Source organism: Antrostomus carolinensis, unplaced genomic scaffold (genome assembly GCF_000700745.2).
Source record: "Antrostomus carolinensis isolate BGI_N321 unplaced genomic scaffold, ASM70074v2 scaffold1444, whole genome shotgun sequence".
Classification (NCBI taxonomy): domain Eukaryota; kingdom Metazoa; phylum Chordata; class Aves; order Caprimulgiformes; family Caprimulgidae; genus Antrostomus; species Antrostomus carolinensis.
The window spans coordinates 59,511-78,028 of NW_010311181.1; the positions used below are offsets into that span (position 1 = coordinate 59,511).

The following is an 18,518-nucleotide window of genomic DNA, read 5'->3' on the forward strand; positions in this document are numbered from 1 at the left end:
TGGCTCCTTGATCTATTCTCATTGCTTCAGGCTGCAGCTGAATATTCTTCCTCTAGCAGTGACAGCAAAACTTATCACATGTTCAGATCTGAGAGAGACAGGTATGCGCTTTTTAGCTTCCTCCTGGTGCCTCATAGTTGGCTGTGGGCTCATCAGGTTGTTTGCAGCCAGCTCTGTGACCTCTTGGTGAGGAATTTATGGCAGTGAGATTTCTCTTTTCAAGAGAGGCAGGCTGGCAGCCAGGAGTTGAAGGTGGTTTTTGTTCCAACACTGTACTCAGAGGGTTCTGGGGAATGATGACGTAAGACCTCTTAATTAGAAAGCAATCAGGAAGGGCGTCAAATCTGACAGCAGCTGTGAGCCAACTAAGAGGTAGCAGGCATAGCATGCACCATTCCCAAGAGAAGGTGCATTAGAAGAAACCAAATCTTAGTAGTATCTATCCCACTGTCAGAAGATACTGTCGTGCCCACCAGGTTACCTCAGGTTGCCTCCTTGCCCCTGTTTTCTTAAGCTCAAGGAGTACCAGCCACACACTTAATCATCACAAATTTAGATAACATAGATGCTTGTGAAGCAAAAGGGGGAAATTGTAGAAGAGATTCACATTGTCATCCCAGTGCATTCAGGAAACAGTAACAAGGGAAACAACAACATGGTTAAGCTTTAATCAGCATTTCAGGAACCCCTAAGGAAAATCCCCTTCTTTTGTTCACATGGAAAGCTCCAGAGAGTACTCACCTTTTTGTACATGATGTCAGTAAAAGCGCCTGAAACTTCACTGTTTCTCCTAACCTCAGATTCCTATACTCTTTCTGACTTTGTGACAGGCAATGTTGAGGCTCTTACAGCAACAATTCTGAGCTCTCTTATCTGTCAGTGACCAGTCATGTAATACACCAACCAAGACAGATGAGAAACATGGAGATGGCTATGCCAGAGAGAAGATTACAGCCTGTTAAAACTGTAGTCACTTTGTCCTTGACCTCAACTAAAAGCATGTTGACCGTGGAGCTGGCCCTACTGAGACTAGAGCAAGCAAACACGAGGACTGTCTTCAGAGTTGGTGTCAAGCTTGGGATCAACAGTACTCTCAAAATGCAATGTACAGGCAATCTCTTTGTGCATGTGAGTACCCTGGGCCCGATTTTGGACAGCTATTCTAATTGTCTGGAGCAACTTCCTTTTCTGAGAGTTAAAATGAGGTATCTGGGACAACCAAGTTTGCTGAGGCCATTATGACTAGTAAGACCTCATGACAGCCAAAACGAAGACATCTGCCCTCTCCAAGTTGTAGAGAGCTGTCACACCATGGTAATTTGATAGTATTTCTAAATCTTGATTAGATAAGTTCATTGCATTTTGGTATGACAGCTGAGAAACACATGGTACACCATCAGGCACAAGTAACTTCCCATTAATTTGCACAATTAATGACATTCTTTTCTTCTGAGCTCTCATAACAACCAGCTACCAGAACAAAATGGAGACAAATACATTAATTCAATCACTTGTACTTACTGTTACTGCTAGTGTTACTGCCAATGCTGTCATTCCTAAGGGAGCTGGCAGCAACGGGAGGAAACAAAAATGTTTTTGTGACAGCGACTCTGGAATCTAAATAGAAAATGAGTGTGTCAGCATTATGTAACTTAAAATACAGTTCCCTCTATATAAGATGGTGGGGTACAGGGCTACTCTGATGTGGCTATAGGGCTGTTTTAAAACCCTGGCTACAGGGATGTTTATAAAGTGGATTAAGCCGAAAAAAGTCTTATTAAGAGGCACATGTGTCTACACACTGAGCTGCTACTGAATAGCTATTCTGGAAAAGCAATTGCTTTAATCAAGTTCTTAGGTTATGGCACTGATCTGCTTCTATTTACTACTGGTGTAACTGCAATTGGATAAGTTGCCCTAATTAAAAAGCTAATAGCTGTCACTAGAGAGAGTAAAAGAAAAGAGAATACAAAACCTCAATTTACTGGAAGGATGAGAATGAACTGTAGGAGCCTGACTTGAGCTTGTTAAATTTTTTAAATGAAATAAACATGGACCTTTTCAGGAGGAGTGGGATGAATATGGAGGTGATTTGAGGCTGCAGCAATTTATAACTTGTCCTAGCTTCATATCCTTTCAGTAGTGCAATCTTAGGCTCCTTTACTGCCTTATAAAAATTAAATAGCATTTTACTAGACAATAAGAAGAACAACAATGTAAAAAGATGATTCAGGATATATTTGGGATGAAAAGAAACAGAGCAGGGTATTGCGAGGTTATTTGGATTACATTAAGGAATGATGTCACTAGGAATGATGGCACTAGTTTTACTGCCAGATAGAACTCAACTTAGAACAGAAATACAAGCTTCAGTGTTGGTAGTAATTTTAACTGGCAGCAAAAAGGAGACATGGAGATACAGCATCTCTGAAATCGAAGGAAAATCACCCATTTATATCTACCTAGATTCTGTTCCCCAAAATGAGAGCTATCTTACCATTCTCTGGTGTTTCTACCGTTGAAGGCATAATGCAGTCATTCTTATCCAATGTGTCTGCAAACTCCTTGTAGACCTCAATGGTACTATTAAAGTGCCTAAAAAAATCCTCAGGAATGAAGCGACCTTCTTCATAAAGGTGACCATTTTCTTTTACAAAATCCTAGGGTAAAATATAGAATTCATCTTGAAAGAAGGTCAAGGGAGACGCTCATTTCAGCACCTCAATAGATGATAAAAATAGCCAGATGACAGAAAACAGTTTAGATTTTTAACCTCCAGAAGACCAAATTTGCTGTATAAAATCTTCACAAAAACATACAAGCCCTCTAATCTGAGGATTTTAAATTAGCTTCGTAAATAGAAATAAATTATTAATCCAGTGTTGTGAAATTGCTAAGGAATGAAAGACAGTCTCCCATCCTATGCTAAAAATGAAGAGACTTTTAAAAATGTATTTTCCTCATTAAAAAATTACCTTGATTTCACATTACTTTGCAATGTTCCACATGATCCTTTTAATCTGAACACAGGAACACAACACAATTCATAGCTATTGTCGTAAGAGTACAGGCAATGGAATACAATAGTAGGGATACACTACTGCACAGAAGCAGGCTGTGATCCCTGATAATGTACCTAAAAATAAGAGCAGAACTATAAACAAGGAAGCCAAATCACTCTGATGTCTTAACAGACAAATGTGTTATGCCAGACTAAACAACAAGACTGAGGTCCATGTAAAGATCATTGATGGTTATCTTCTTTTTTTTTCTTTTTACCTGACTTAAACTTTCATAACAACTATTTCTTATGTCAGCAGGTCAAATTTGGCCTGGGGTTACTCTGAATTCCCAAGAATAAGGACAGAGGTTAAGAACATGGGTTAAATAAGTACTAAGGAAAACTTCCTAGTATTGGCTCCAAAATTATTTTAGGTTTAATGTTGAAAGTATTAGATCTAACATCATTCTTCTCTGATGAAATCAATAGCTATTTGTTTCTCTGAATTACAGGATACTTACTTCTTCATTCTATAAGATAAAATTCCTCTTCCCCAACCACAACCCAGCTGAGTGCTTTGACTCATCAGGGCAGGAATAGGGGGCGGGGGGTGGGGTGGGAAACACATTGAAGTGTGGACAGAATTCAGTTTGAAATGGAAAGGTAGGGGATGTCTAAATACTCTCAACAATATAATGCCAGCATATGACAAAGTTACAAGGTAATGCCACTCTAAATGAGATTGAGTACTTTAGTGCATTTGATTAATTCTGGATGTTAAAAAGGTGCAATTACAACATCTAAACACTTATTTGATAAAAATAAACATATGTGGAAGATGACAACTTTTCCCCAAAGAACATGATGGATTTTGGCCCTTTTGGTCATTGGGACAAAATCTTTGACTTCAGAACTTATTTTTAATTACTGATAGACTGGTTAGAGCTTCACACAAGAGAATAAGACTTCTCTTGAGTGAGACTCCTGGAATACTTCCAGCTGTTGTTGGCATCCAGAAACACATGGAAATTGGCTGATGTCCTCTAGTCTTCGCTGTGTATTTGTATAAAAAAGTTATTAAACCATGGTGAAGCTTTCAGAGCCTCACACACTGTGATACATACGGAGCATAGATTAATAGCTTCAACCACATCATCTTTAAATTTATATTAGGATCACTAGCAAAACGAGTAATTTAAGATGGATGTGCAAGGAAGATTTTTGCCTGTTTCAAACAGACCAGAATGAATTAATCATCTTAAGGATGATGGTTACATTTTTGACTACTTAAATAAATGTATACAGGTCATTGTATATAGTGTAATTCCAAGTAATTTTCCTTTGAAACAGGAGATAACAACTAGCCAAAATTAGCACAGTGTAGTCAGTGCATTTCTAAACAAAGAAGGATTTCAGATGTACAGGACTAGATATGACAGCAAATCTAATTAAGCTTTGGACATTTTTAAACTATGTACTGTGCAAAAGAAAGTTCAAATAAAAATATCCAGCATAAAAGTAGAAATATTGTATTAGATTACCTTATTTTTATCAAAAGCTAGACATGCCATAAGATCATTAATTATCCTTGTGAGATTATTGATGATTGAATAGTTGCTTAAAACATCAGACATATCTGAAATATCTGAAAATTTCTGGAGAAGATTATGCAGACTCCTTGAAAATTCAGGCACCATCAAATGCAACCAACAGTGATTAGGCTGTCAGGGGATAAAAAGAAACAGAGAGGTAAATTAAATATCTGACTTTTGCAAAAACTAGTTAAGCAACTCAATGTGCAAAAGTAGATTAGATTGTTCTTTCCAATTTAAATTACCTTGAAAGTCTAAATTAAAATTTGTCTTCTTTAACGTGATCCTTTTGGTAAAATTTCTATTCTCACTGACACTGAGATATTTAGAGTTGTCTGTTCAGTGCCATCCCTTCATTAAATTCTTAATGGATGCTAAGCATCAGTCTGATGAGAATTTGAGCCCTGGAACATACTACTATGAACCCGCTTCCATGTTTTTATTAACCTATTTATTATTTCCTAAATAACTACTGCTTTAACAATTTTCTCCATACTTTCTTTAAACCAGTCTCAGTTTTCATTTTATTATTGTTACCCTACATGACTCAGTTAACCCCAAAGATCCTTGATTTAAATCTCTTCTGAGGAAGGTTTCTATAAACATTTTGCATTAAATCCATGTGTGCTTTTATCCACCTTTAAACTAGTTAGCTCAGTTAACTCCTCTTTAGCTTTTTCACTAAACTAAAAACAGTTTCTAGATCTAAAAGTCTTTCTTTTCCTGAGTTTTTGCTGACAAAGGGCTCTCCACAGCCTGTCATGATATCTGCCATATCTGTGCCACTGGAACGGAGTGCAAATCCTTTCACTGACACCTATGCAATTAGTTTGCCGGTAAAGTTTGTACAGCTGTTCATGTGACTGAAACCTGGTCATTCATCTTGCTGCTTTGTAGGGAGCCATTAACTTCTTTCACTTAGATTTACATAGCTGTAGTCAAGTAAATAAAAAAGCCACTCAGACCAGGAAAAACTCAAACTCAGTATGGTCAGCAAAAATACAGGTAATGCACTAGTCACACGGCAACATGTACCTGGAAATGCCTTCCCAATAAATGTTGAATTTTTAATGGTGAATGTTATGAGAATTTATTTCATATGTGCAGGCATTTTTTAATGGTTCAAAATGTCTTAGGATCATTAAAGCCTTCCAACTATGAAGATCTTGCCACAGCAAACACTAGGTATTCTCAGTATCACTAAACCAGTTTCCAATTGCTGCCCAACAGATGGGCAGCATCCACTGAATCCATCCACTCCATCTTCTGCAATGCACAGTAAACGTTTGGCATGTATCTGCTTCTGGACTTAATCTAATTTTACTCAATTTCTGCAATAAACCTGCATGCAGATTCTTCATTCAAAAAAATTTATCTGCTACTATCAATATCATCACTTGGCAACAAATTACTTTCTCAGTGACACAGGTGTTGTTCTGCCTTGATGTGTAAATGTTTTTGATGAAGAAAAACACACTTCACACTTTCAAAGACTAACCAAACTATTAGGCTTCCAGGCTTAGAGAACTGAATGAAAATATATCCTTCAGCTCCACTCGATTTTTTACTTTTTTTTATCACCTTCTGTAATTATCTCAATAATTACTTAAAAAAAGAATGAAACAAAATGTGAAATAGATGATGTTTGGCTTGATTCTCTGCTTCCCTTTTTTCCTTCAGGTACAAGAACATGAGAGGAGAAGCAGAAGGAAAGCTTGTTGAAATGTACTCTCTTCAAGCAGCATGTGTTGTGCCATGTCCCATTGCCCTCATGAGATAGACAATGCATTTTCCTCTGCTTTGGTGTGGAAACATGGAACGTCTGCTTCCCTGAACTGCAAACCTGGAAACCCTTTCCCTCTGAGGTTTTGTGTGTTATCCTCTGGCAGGGACTAGCAAAAGCTTGCCACTTTTCCTAGTGAGCATTTGGCGATTCCAGCAGGGAATCTATTTTATTGCTCCCATGGTTTAGCATGTGTGTGGGAGTCTCCTCTGACTGAATCGTTCTGACCTACAAAGTTGCATTTCACAAGAGCTTCAGGTTTTCTTTTCAGTAATATCAAGCTGTGCAGTCACTTGCAATCTCAATATCTACCAAACACAGGGATGAAACTGTTAACATTAAGAAATGTGACATTGTTTGCAAGGAGAAATGGAGGTTTAACTCTGCTTTTTTCTGTAAAATTTGATGAAGATTTACTTTTTAAGGCAACTGCAAGCCTGACTTCCCTTGTACTTTCACGTAGACCTCATTTAGCTTTTTCTTTCTACATCTATCTGAAAGTTTTAAGTTTATCTCCTCTTCTGAGTTCAGCCCCTGCTGCTGTCATCTTTGCCTTTTAACCTTCAGCTTAGACTACACAGTTCACTCTATGCAAGACTACTTTCTAAGCCACTCAGATGTCTTGAGCTAGTGCATAATGCAACAACTCTTCTGTTTAATGGATTCGGTCAGTCTGTTCCTGTTACATGCACTACACTAGCTTTCCATCTGCTTTGCATTCACCCTGCCTTCCTACTTTTAGTCATTTACATTTAAGACTTGCTACCTTGAGTACATTTCCCACTTTATGCACGCAATGAAGATATGAAATCTGTTGAAAAAAATTGCAGAGCACTATTTCAATACTTTCAGATTGAACAAAGGGCATTCGCCTTATGCAAAGCCATGGGTTTCCCAGCTTGCAAGGACCTTGCAGAACCCAAAGCAAAACCTACTTATTCAGCCAGCCTTTGCTGTGGTATGCATAACACAACCTGAAATCCCCAGAGAGGAATTTGGCAAAGTGGGATGTGAATACCGCTGAATACTTCCTCCTGAGAAGGCATGTGGCCAAGAGCTGCACCTTCTATCACCACAGCTGAAAGTGGCATCCAAGCAAAGGGAATATGGAAATCTTGGCTCTGAACTTTTCTTCTTCCCATTTATTTCTTGGCCGCTCATCATAAATGTAAACTGGATCTGAGTTTCTGGATATGATGCAGCAAGATGATGTGGTGTTTTAACTATAGAAAATAAAGTGTGTACTAGCAGCCAAAACCGAACCATGAAGCAAGGTGAGAATGACCAGGACTCATTGCTCAAGCAGGCCCCCTGCTCTCCATCCATAGTGCCAGCCTCCCCAGGACTGCAGCAGAAGGAACAGCCCTGATCCAGCCTGGCTTTTGCCCACCAGCTGCCATGCTTAACCTGGAGGCTGGGGCTGAGGAGCAGTACTCGGGCTATGTCTGTACTCCACAGAGGTGAATCTCATCATATCAGGCACCACAATAACTGAATTTCAAAAAGCACTGCAACCAGGGGATGGTGGCAGTCAGTCTTACTTCCTTTTTTCTGGAAATTGGCTATTTACAGAAATTGAATTTTTTTCATTATTTTAATTCTATTATATAGGATCTAGTGCCTGACTTCCATATCATTTGTTCTGCAGAGTTTTTCTGTCCAAGGAAACAAGTTTACACTGTATTTTCTAAGGTACTTTAAGTTAGAAAAAGCCTCGAGCTTCCAACAAAACTCAAGAATACTGCCCGGTCTGTCATAATACCTCACAACCTCACAGCTCAAGGTCCTTCACCATCACACAGACTTCTTTTCCTCCAGACATCTTAGTTTGTGTTATACAGGTCTCAGAGAATGTTGTTTCTGGCATCGTTCTCGAATATCAACAGGGAATATTGCTAGATTTGCTACAATGTTGTAGGATAGGATGAATTTTTACATGTGTATCACACATAAATTGGATTTTCACAATGAAAACTTTGCACAGACACAAACACAAAAACTTACATCTACCAGATGATTTCCAGCTACTAATGTATGTGTAAAATGATTCACTCTATGAGACAGGCACAATATTGTTTAGTTTAATTGACAAACTCGTCCTTTCCTTACTTTTTTTCTTTCCTTAAAAAATATAGTTCAATATTGCATTCAGCAGAATATTTGCTTTCACCGTTTTTCCTTCTCTCCTTTATCTTGCAGTGTATGCAGCAACCAAGAGAGCATTTTCAATGCATTATTCTTAATTTTTTTTTTTAATTAAGGAAAATGATCAAAAATATTTAGTAGAATAAGCAGTAAAATAATATGACAAGGTTTTTATTACAAAACATTATAACATTTTAAAGAAGGTAGATTATGCTTATTTGAAAGTATTACTTCGTATCAACTATGGGATTATATAGAAAGAATAATAAAGGCATGTTTGAATGAAATAATGTCCTCACTTTCTACTGGTCTGTTTAGTTACTGACACTACCATTTCCTGAACTAAGGGTTCTCTTCACTGGCTACTAAGTATTGTGCTTCAATGGCATTTCCACTGGCTTAAATGAGAAAGACTTGCTACAATAAATGTCAAAGCACAGTTAGAAAGAAACTGCTTGTTTAAGAAAGCAACAATTTCCAATTGACATGATTAAATAATACCATAGTTTGACTTTTTCCAGAGAAAATGTTAAAAAAAATTAAAATGAAGAAACATTTTTCTAACCTGTAGTGAAAAAAGTTTTAAGTGACTGCAGGGATCTCTCCACATTTCTTTTAAATTTAAAAGCATATGAAAAGTAAAATAACAATTATTTAACTGTAACTTACTAAGACATAGGACTAGGTATAAAACATTATAGCCATCACTGGTTCCAGTGGGCTATTTTATTGGGATTAACTTGAAGTGGTTGTACATACCAGACTATCCATCTTCGGGACATATTTAAGGGTTATCATATAATCATTTGGGAGATTTCCAACCTAAAATAAACAGATAATAAAAATGTTATTACTCACTACACAAAGTAAGACTTGATTTCCATCACTGTATTCAACAAAATCTATCAAATATTCAACACAAGCTTTCAGTAACCTATCAGGTGCAAAAGCTTACATACTAATTTTCCTGTGGAACTGCTACTGACTCTTATTTGCTCACAAGTGAAGCACCTTTCCACATCTCTGTAATGATCCCAGATCCTATCTGATCATGTTCAACGCTACCACTTCCCAGCAGAATTGAAGTCAGGAATGTGGTGAGGAGAAGTGATCTGAGGTTATTCATTACTGCAGAATCTCCACTGCATCTTCATCTTTTAATAATGTGTCTTTAAGTGTTTACGTGACAATTTGTATGTAACCCCAACTACTCCAAACAGCAGAGGACTCAACAATCTCCAAGCCTTTTTCCTTCAAGTTACTTACAACTTCAGCAAGCATTTGAACCTAAAGAAATTCCTGTCTGCCTTGAGCTTAATTATGTACCAGGACAGAAAAACATTTGACCATAACTTCAACTTTGAAGCTCTGCTTCTTACTAATGGTGAGCAATATAATTATATCACAGTAATGTCCTGAGGCAAAGGAGAGCTTCTGTAAATGTAAACTGAGGGCAGCTCTGCAGGTGTGGGTGAGTATGGGGTACGCTGAAGCAAGGACGAGGAGTAGAAGAAGGGTTCTCACTAAATTATACAATGCAATTTCCCACAGATGGGATCCAATACTACTGCGAGACACGGATGACCATCTGAGGAATGTGCAGAGTGGGGAGATAAAGAGGGAGATGCTGCCATGATCCACAATCTCTTGTAGTACTTTTTTTGAAAGGTTTAACACTACTGAGATGCTTAGTGATACAGCAAATCTGTCAGTGAAAGATTCAATTGATATTTCTCATCCTGGTTTGAAACTAATTTAGTCCAAAAATAAAAAGTACACACATAATACCTTTGGTGAACCACAATCTACACTTTGTTCGGCAAAGCATTTCTCCTTTATAGGTTAAAGATCATTCTGTTATGGATGCTTTTGATTCTGCTGCTATAGCAACCAGCACAAGGATTTTTTTTTTTTCTTGTGCAGTTTTTAGGTAATATTTGGTTGACACAACAGAATGTTTTATTTCTTAATTAAAATTTTGTTTCAATTAAAAATTAAAATAGCAATTTCAAAATGTTAACAGTTTTAGAAAGGATCAAAGACAATACTTACGCACAGTCACTAGTAAATTCCAAACACTTTTTTTTACATACAACATGGGCTGAGCCACATTCCTTCAGTTTAATGACATCTACCTTTCTCCTATAGCTTTAAAAAACAAGTTTTATACAAACGATCCTGATAAATTCCTTTCCATAGATAAATTTTATTTTTTCTTTCTTTCTATTTATACCTATGCATTCCCAAAGCAGCAGTTGCAAAAGTGCCACTAAAATCCTCTATATAAATTTCTATAAATTTCTATTTACCTGGCATTTGGGGGAGTTGATTCAAGATACTCCAAATACTGAAAAATATTGCAATACATTTGTTCTTTATTTAGAGCACCTGATTTATTCTAAATCCTCATCCACCTTTTTTTGTACATTTTTCCTTCCTCTAAAAACATCCTGAACTCATGACACATTAATAGGTAATCCATTTTTTTTCCAGCCTGTTTTGCGTGCCTAGAGAGGTAAGATTAGCAGCACTTCAAGCAGCAAAGATAGTGAAGATGCTACTATATGTGCAAAGTTTCCCATACTCACTCTAGAGGGATTAAATACTTAGCAATGTCAGCAGAAGCACCGTTCCTTAAGCAAGGTCACTGGAAGATTAAATTTGTTCCAAATCAATGAACACTGCAAGAATTGATATGCATTATGTATACAATTTACTGGCATCAGAGCCAGTCAAGCACTTTTCATGCACAGTTAAAAGAAAGTAACTGCCTGAGAGCTCTTACAGCTTCTTAAACAATGCCAGAGAATACAGCTTAGCCTCAGATATTTTTCTCCTTGACAGACTGTGAATCAGAAAAGACATTTTTCAATTTACTACTAAAACTGAAGATCACTGGGGGGAGGGTGTCAAACGCAAAATACATGCCCTGCCTTAAGACAAAACAACTTGTTGAAGTTGTTAAAGCATTGATTAAACCCCACATGCCAGATGCTCTGTGGATGGTAAATGATGGAGCTCAGTCAAAACAAGGGAGTTATATTTGTGTCCCAGTTGGACTTCCCAACTCAATCACAGAAAATAGGGTAGAGCCCCTGATGTAAAGGATACGTTTGTCCTAAATCTGTGCATTTTGCACTGTCTTGTTTCCTGAAATGAGTCTTGAAATTTCGTTGAAGACTAACCATCAAGACTATGACACAAAACCAACCATGTGCTTTTCAACTGCTGAAATGATCCTGAAATGAATGAAAGGACTCTGCATACCCGCTCTGTGTGGGGTGCCTGGCTCCTGCAACTCCTGAGAAGGAGCCACATGAGGCAGAGGAGAAGAGGGCTCTGAGTTGCCTGAGCACAGGGCGGGGCGGAAAAGGACTGTCCCTTGAAACTCTCTGAGTCCCAGAATGGCTATTTTGATTCTTATAGAATCATAGAATGTTGTGAGTTGGAAGGGACCCACAAGGATCATCGAGTCCAACTCTTAGCCTAGCATAGGACAATCCCAAGATTCAGACCATGTGTCTGAGGGCATTGTCCAAATGCTTCTTGAATATTGTCAGGCTTGGTGCCATCACTACCTCCCTGGGGAGCCTGTTCCAGTGCCCCACCACCCTCTGGGTGAAGAACCTTTTCCTAAAGTCTGACCTAAACTTGCCCTGGCACATCTTCCTGACATTTCCTCTGGTTCTATCATTGGTCACCAGAGAGAAGAGATCAGCGCCTGCCCCTCCTCTTCCCCTTGTGAGGAAGTTATAGACCACAATGAGGTCTTCTCTCAGTCTCCTCTTCTCCAGTCCGAACAAACCAAGCAACTTCAGCCTCTCCTCATGCAGCTTCCCCTTTAAACCCTTGACCAATTTTGTGGCTCTAGTACTTCCTTGTACTCAAGTGCAGTGACAAATTTGGAGGCAACAAAACACCCGCTTGCATGACTTTCCTTGGTTTAGACAAAAGTAAGGGTTTTGATGCTTATAGAGAACATCAACTGGTAATCTTGGTAAGTAATGTATAGAACTAAAATAACTGTGCATTGCAATTAAAATGCCACAAAAGATTTAGTGAGTCGTTGTACAAATCCTACCAAGCTCTGAGAAGAGGTGAGCAACAGGGAATCTAGACTTATGTCTTTAAAGACATATAAAACCAACATTAAGTACTACATTCCCAGTTGTAACAAAATCTCAAACTGGCGAATGTTATACTCAGACCTTTTTTTGACATACAGAGGTCTGAATATTTAATACAGTACTGTTAATACTGCATAACTCAAATATATTTTAAAATATGCTCATGGTTACATAGACAGAGAGATTGAAAAAGAGATGTTGTAAAAGTAATTTGGGTTCCATAAACTACTCTTTCATTGCAATAGCAGAATAGAAACAAGAAGACCGATCTCTGCAGTCAAGTGCTTTAAAATGAGGGCTACTGCTCTTGGAAATTCTCTTTATTGTGACTGTTATTAAAGTTTTAAGGAGATAAGCAGAGATATAATGATTTTTATATACATAGATCAAAGATAAAGTAAGTCCTTTTACTCTGAGGCATATAATGGGAAAACCATACTTTCCTTTTGGCTACCATTTCTACCTTCCATTTCTCTTTTCCTCATTCCCCTTTCCTCTTCTTTAATGCCTCTGCATTTCCCTTCTTTACATCCTTGGCTTTTCATTTCCTGCAGGAGCTTTCACTTTCTGTCCATCATCTCTGCAATCTACTCTATCTCATCTGCTAATGAAGCGGTTAATGAAATTTTCATCATTTGGCTTAAGACAACATGCTAACTATTTCTGTTCACACTTCTTACATCCATAGTGGCAGATTATTTTCAGGATAAAAACACTGGATCTTTTTTTATAACCCCTTCACTCAAGAGAGTTAGATCAATTTAAAAATAAATATCAAATGTTGCAGAGAGTGTAGAGTACACATTTACAGCAAAGATGCAACGTGAAGGCAAAGTGTTTGAAATAGCATGTCTCGAACAAGCACCCTGGTCAGTAAACACTGACTACGGTTTGGGATTCCAACATTCAAAAGAAAAAAATTGCTTTAGACAAGTAATTAATGGAAGAATAGGTGAATATCTTAGACTTTGTTAATGGATGAAACCAAAATATTTAGGTACATTCTATATATACTGCACAGCTCAGTGAAAATTCTACTTATATGTAGGTTTGATGTTCATATTTAACAAACATATATACAACAAATTCCTAATTCTTATGCAAAATCAGAGTCACAAATCCAGCAATGCAGCTTTCTCCTGACTTACTGTGCTGAAAAGAACAATGGGGACAGGCTTTATTGACAGGTGCTGCAATTATAGTTTCATAATATAGAACATTTGTTCATCAAGTAATGTGTTTCCCTCCAGACATCTTCATTAAAAAAGAAGCAGGAGTTCAAGTGATTAGTAATGCAGAATGAAAACTCTCTAAATACTTTTGTTCCCTTCAGGTATGAAATTATGATCTTTTCAATTTCTCACTATTAAAAAAAAACCAAAAATGATTGTTCAATTTTTCTTTGCTTCTTAAAATCATTTTACTTAGGATACATTCTTCATATGACAAAAGCATATTATAAGGATCTGGATAAATATAGTCTTACAGAAAATACCAGTCATTTTTGTATGAAGATATACCAGTTTGGTTTGGTCTTAGGCTGATTCAGAAACCTTATTGTTATTGAACCTGCTCTTTCTTTCTGACTCTAGTTTCTGGTATGAGTATAGTATGAAGCTAGTGAAAATCCAGATTAACACCAATGAAAACCAGTTACACCACCATCTGTCCTCAATTTATTACTCTACACAAATTTGATTAGGCAAATGACCCACATTTTCAAGCACTGCACAGTGTGCGTTATTTATTCTCCAATAGCTTAGGCTTAGTAGATATTCCTGGTCTATATTCACAGAAAGTGTTGACTGAGGCATGTTCTTCTTATATTGATAGAATACAAATCAGTCAAGCAGAACACAGCTGCAGCCATGCTCAGAGGTTTTCTACCAGTGATACAGGGGGGTTTACAGTACTTGGAATAATAAGCCCAGAATCAAATAAATTAAGACTAGGTTGCATCAAGCTACAGGCAAAAGAGTTTGGTCAGCAATTGTGGCACTATTTCTCTAGCTGTAGGTGAATTGCAGTAGATGCAGGGAAAAACAGAGTAGGAAAAAGAAAGAATAGGGACATGGATTCATGCTGCAAATAATTTTAGCAAGAGATAAAAAGGGGATGAGAATCTATCTGGAGGTCATCAAAGAGCATCCTTCCTGTGGCCACAAACATTTAACAGATACCATGGAAATAATGAAGAGAAGCTAGGACAAGAGGGCAAACTCAGCATGTGTTAAGACATCACAGGCAATGTTAATAGTTAGTGCCTTTGAAGACAAAACCAAGAAGCTTGCCATTGATAATGAAAAAAGGAGAAACAGTTTGAAGGAAACAAATAGAAGATATAAGGTCAGAGAAGCAAATTAATAGACAGAAGGGCAAAATTATTGAAGTCAAAGCCAGAAAAAGACTTTTCAGTAGACTGGATTTTTATCCACCAAGACTTTAGAAGAAAAGTGAATTTGTATGGACAAAGAGCTACAAAAACATTTTTCTTGTTATGACAGGAAAAACAACAGAGGTTTTAAAAGTGGCCATACAAAGGCCTGTGAAGTGGCAACAGCCAAAATGGACACCTTTTTTATAGACCTGAATAGCTGGTGAGAGATGGCAATATACCTTTACAATAAGAAGAAAAGGCCCAGGGAAACAAGGGATCATAATCTGCCTCAGTGGAGGATTCAGGCCATACTGTTATCTAAGCACTAAGGATATATTCCGTATAGTACAAAAAAATTTTAGCACACTAATGTAATCAGTCAATATTCTCTGTGAATTTCTCCCTTCTTATATTCACAGACAGCTAATGATATTTTGTTTTAAAAGTACTTTAAACCCTATTATATTTAAAAAAAAAAAAATTGTTCTCAATGTCAAGTTGTCATGGTGTAGCATTTCAAAAGAGAATGACCAACTTGCAATATAGTCAATTTAATTGAAACCAAGACTTCTTACACTAAATGTAAGATACTAAACTTATTTCTATATTACTCTTTCAATTCTCAAGTGGCTTTATAGAAACTATTTCTGCATGAAAAATCTATGCAAATGTTAACACAGACAGACAAAAAAGGGATACAGATTTTCCTCAAAACACTCCCAGACACACAACTCAAACCTGAGAGAATCCAGGTGTCTGGGCTTTGTATTTTTTGCATCTCTGTTATTTCTCCAACAAAAAAAATATCTTTGAACTTGCTAGTTAACTTCACCCAAACTTTGCATTTGGTAGAGAGATCTGAAAGCTATGGGTGGAAGTCAGGTGAAGGACCGTACAGCATCCTCACTGAGTGGCTGAAGGAGCTCAGCCCTACCCAACTCTGCTTAGGCTTGTCAGCAGCAGAAGCATAGTGCAAGCTGGACAGTTGTCAGAGGTTTTCTCCCTGGATAAGCAGCACATCCACCAGAACAGTCGTCACACAAAGTCCTTCCTGCCCAGCCAGCAGCCCAAGCAAAACGGGATATAAATCTGGCAAGAGCTCAAAACATTGCCCAGGTAGGTATCATGCCTAGGGGGCATGTGAGGGAACTAGCAACCAGTTGCATGTGGAGAGCTAAGAGGGGATGTGCTGGGGGGTGGGGGTATGGAAACATAGTTCTACAGGAATATGTGCAAGAACTGCAGTTACTGGATTAGTCTGGAGGAATATGCAGCAACACGATACAGAAAGTCACAGTCAAATTAAAGACTAACCTAATTTTTATGATATTAGTTTTCTTTCATAATTTATCTCAAAAGCAATGTGTGATTGCTCAAGCTGCATGCAAATTTTTGTAACCTGTATTTATACATTCTTGAAGTTTAAATTATACTAAAGGCAAAGTTAAAGCGTTTGTTCTGAGGATATATAATTGACAAAAAGTTATTGCTAACCCTGTACTAGACAATTTCACCAGACCTCACAGGAGTTCTGTTGTTCTGTCATGCTTTCAACAGATTTAAATCAAAGCTTAATACTCTTTGAAGAGATGAAATATTATCTTGAATAAACATGCCAATACTTCAGAATTCTGCCTAAAGGGACTAATGTGAAGCACTAAGTATTTGAGCAGGGCTACAGAGCACCCCTAGAGATTTACACTATGTGCCAATGTATATAACAATACTCAAAGAAAATAAGTTAAGAACACTGCACTGGCAGCAAATGCAAGGGACTCCAAATTAAGTGTTTGATAATATTGACACTGGTATTGCAACCTTTTTTCCATAATGAAGCCATAATTTTCAGCTTAAGTCAATATGCAGATTAAGGTATACTTTTTAAATGATATGCATATGAAGGTATACTTTTTAAAGTGATAAGTATATATTATTTCTTAAAAACTTTAGTGTTAGATCCTGCACTACTGCAAGTCAGCATAATCACTGACTTCAATGGAGTTAAATACCAACTGACTTCACAGAAAGAGATGCATTTTTTCAGGTTAATGCAGTGTTCAATTAAGTAACAGTTAAAGTGTACTTAAATTAATTCAGTTCTTGTACGAACCCATGAGTCCTTCAGACTTAAACTTCTAGGTACAGCAAGTAGAGAAACACATGAGTGTAGCCCACTCACATCTAAAGACAATAAGAGCTGTGCAATCATTATTGCCTTGATTGCTACAATGTCTAATATCATACTGTTATTATATAAAGCACAAGTTTCCCACATACGTAAGGTAAAGACTTCTAGTTAATTTCAGTTGTGTTTGCTGCCAGTCTGCTCCACACAAATCAGTAACACAAAGACAATAATCTTTTATCCATGGGAAAAATCTGATCCCAATGTCTGAGGAAATCAAGACTCTGTACAATTTTTATGGAAGTTTGGAGGGAGGAAAACATACACGTATATATGCTCCAGCTTGGTCAAGATGGTCAAATCTTCAATGAACTCTGTAACTATTCTCCAGTCTCTGCAATAAAGGTATTGGTTTGGACCAAGTGACAGATGTTGATGGACTTTTTTTTTTTTTTTAAATATTCCCCCGTTCTAATAGAGATTTGTTAACTTTGCTTAAAAATGTAAGACTCAATAGCCACTGATTATTATTTAACATAAAGAACAATTTAAAATAAAAGCTACTTACCAATTTTGCAATGTCATTCACATCATCTGTCACTGGATTCCCGCAGGAACTCTGGGCTTTGACAAGAGGATTAAGTAGGAGTAGTTGAAGACAAAAGCAAGTGATAATCCAAGTCTATTTAGTTAAAAAAGAAAAAAAAAAAAAGAAAAAAAAAGGAAACAAGAAACCCCAAGTAAGCAATCTCAAAATGTGAAGTAACAAGAGACTGTAGTAATATTTTTCATAAATGAAGTCTAGATGTGACAATATTCTCCATCTTTCAAGAGGACATCCTCGTACCACTATAGTATAATCTTCATGGCAGGGATCCATAGAAATGCACTTAATTGATTTTTTCTGGAAGCAAGTACCTTTAGAGTAATAATGGAAAACCTGGTACTGAGCCATCAGGTTACTTGCACAGGATCCAACACAAAACTAACTAAATACTTGTCATTCACCTCATAAGGTATTTGATAAACTTGTGCCTTTAATATGATAATGAATGATAAGGAACAAAATGATACCAGATCACAGCAAGATAAAAGAAGAAAGTTCATAATCACAGACATTATATTTGGGTACTTAAAGTGCAAGCTAAAGTACAACTGGACTCTGCCCAATAACCGAGATCTCAAGCAGCAATACAGTACATTTTCTCTAACATGCCCTGGCCTCTCAGGAGCGGCAGCTTGGCTTTGGCACTACATTCCCCTCCTAAATCCTATTAGGAACAGCAATGTAATGTACTCAAACAGGCTTGTGAGACTCAGCCACAAAAGCAGCAGATAAGTAGCTGAGATGCACCTGGGTGTCTCCTT

The 18,518-nt window shown here is 37.3% G+C and overlaps 1 protein-coding gene across 1 annotated transcript in view; it reads right to left on the reverse strand.

The window, feature by feature from the left end:
* Positions 1-17,832, reverse strand: part of KITLG (KIT ligand) — a gene marked incomplete at its 5' end in the record, with an annotated part of 24,588 nt that extends 6,756 nt beyond the window's left edge. The window contains 5 exons of the mRNA XM_010166633.1: positions 1,522-1,617; positions 2,498-2,660; positions 4,543-4,722; positions 9,281-9,343; positions 17,719-17,832. Of these exons, the coding sequence (XP_010164935.1) occupies positions 1,522-1,617; positions 2,498-2,660; positions 4,543-4,722; positions 9,281-9,343; positions 17,719-17,832 (616 nt within the window). The remainder of the gene's footprint in view (positions 1-1,521; positions 1,618-2,497; positions 2,661-4,542; positions 4,723-9,280; positions 9,344-17,718) is intronic.
* Positions 17,833-18,518: the final 686 nt, after the last annotated feature.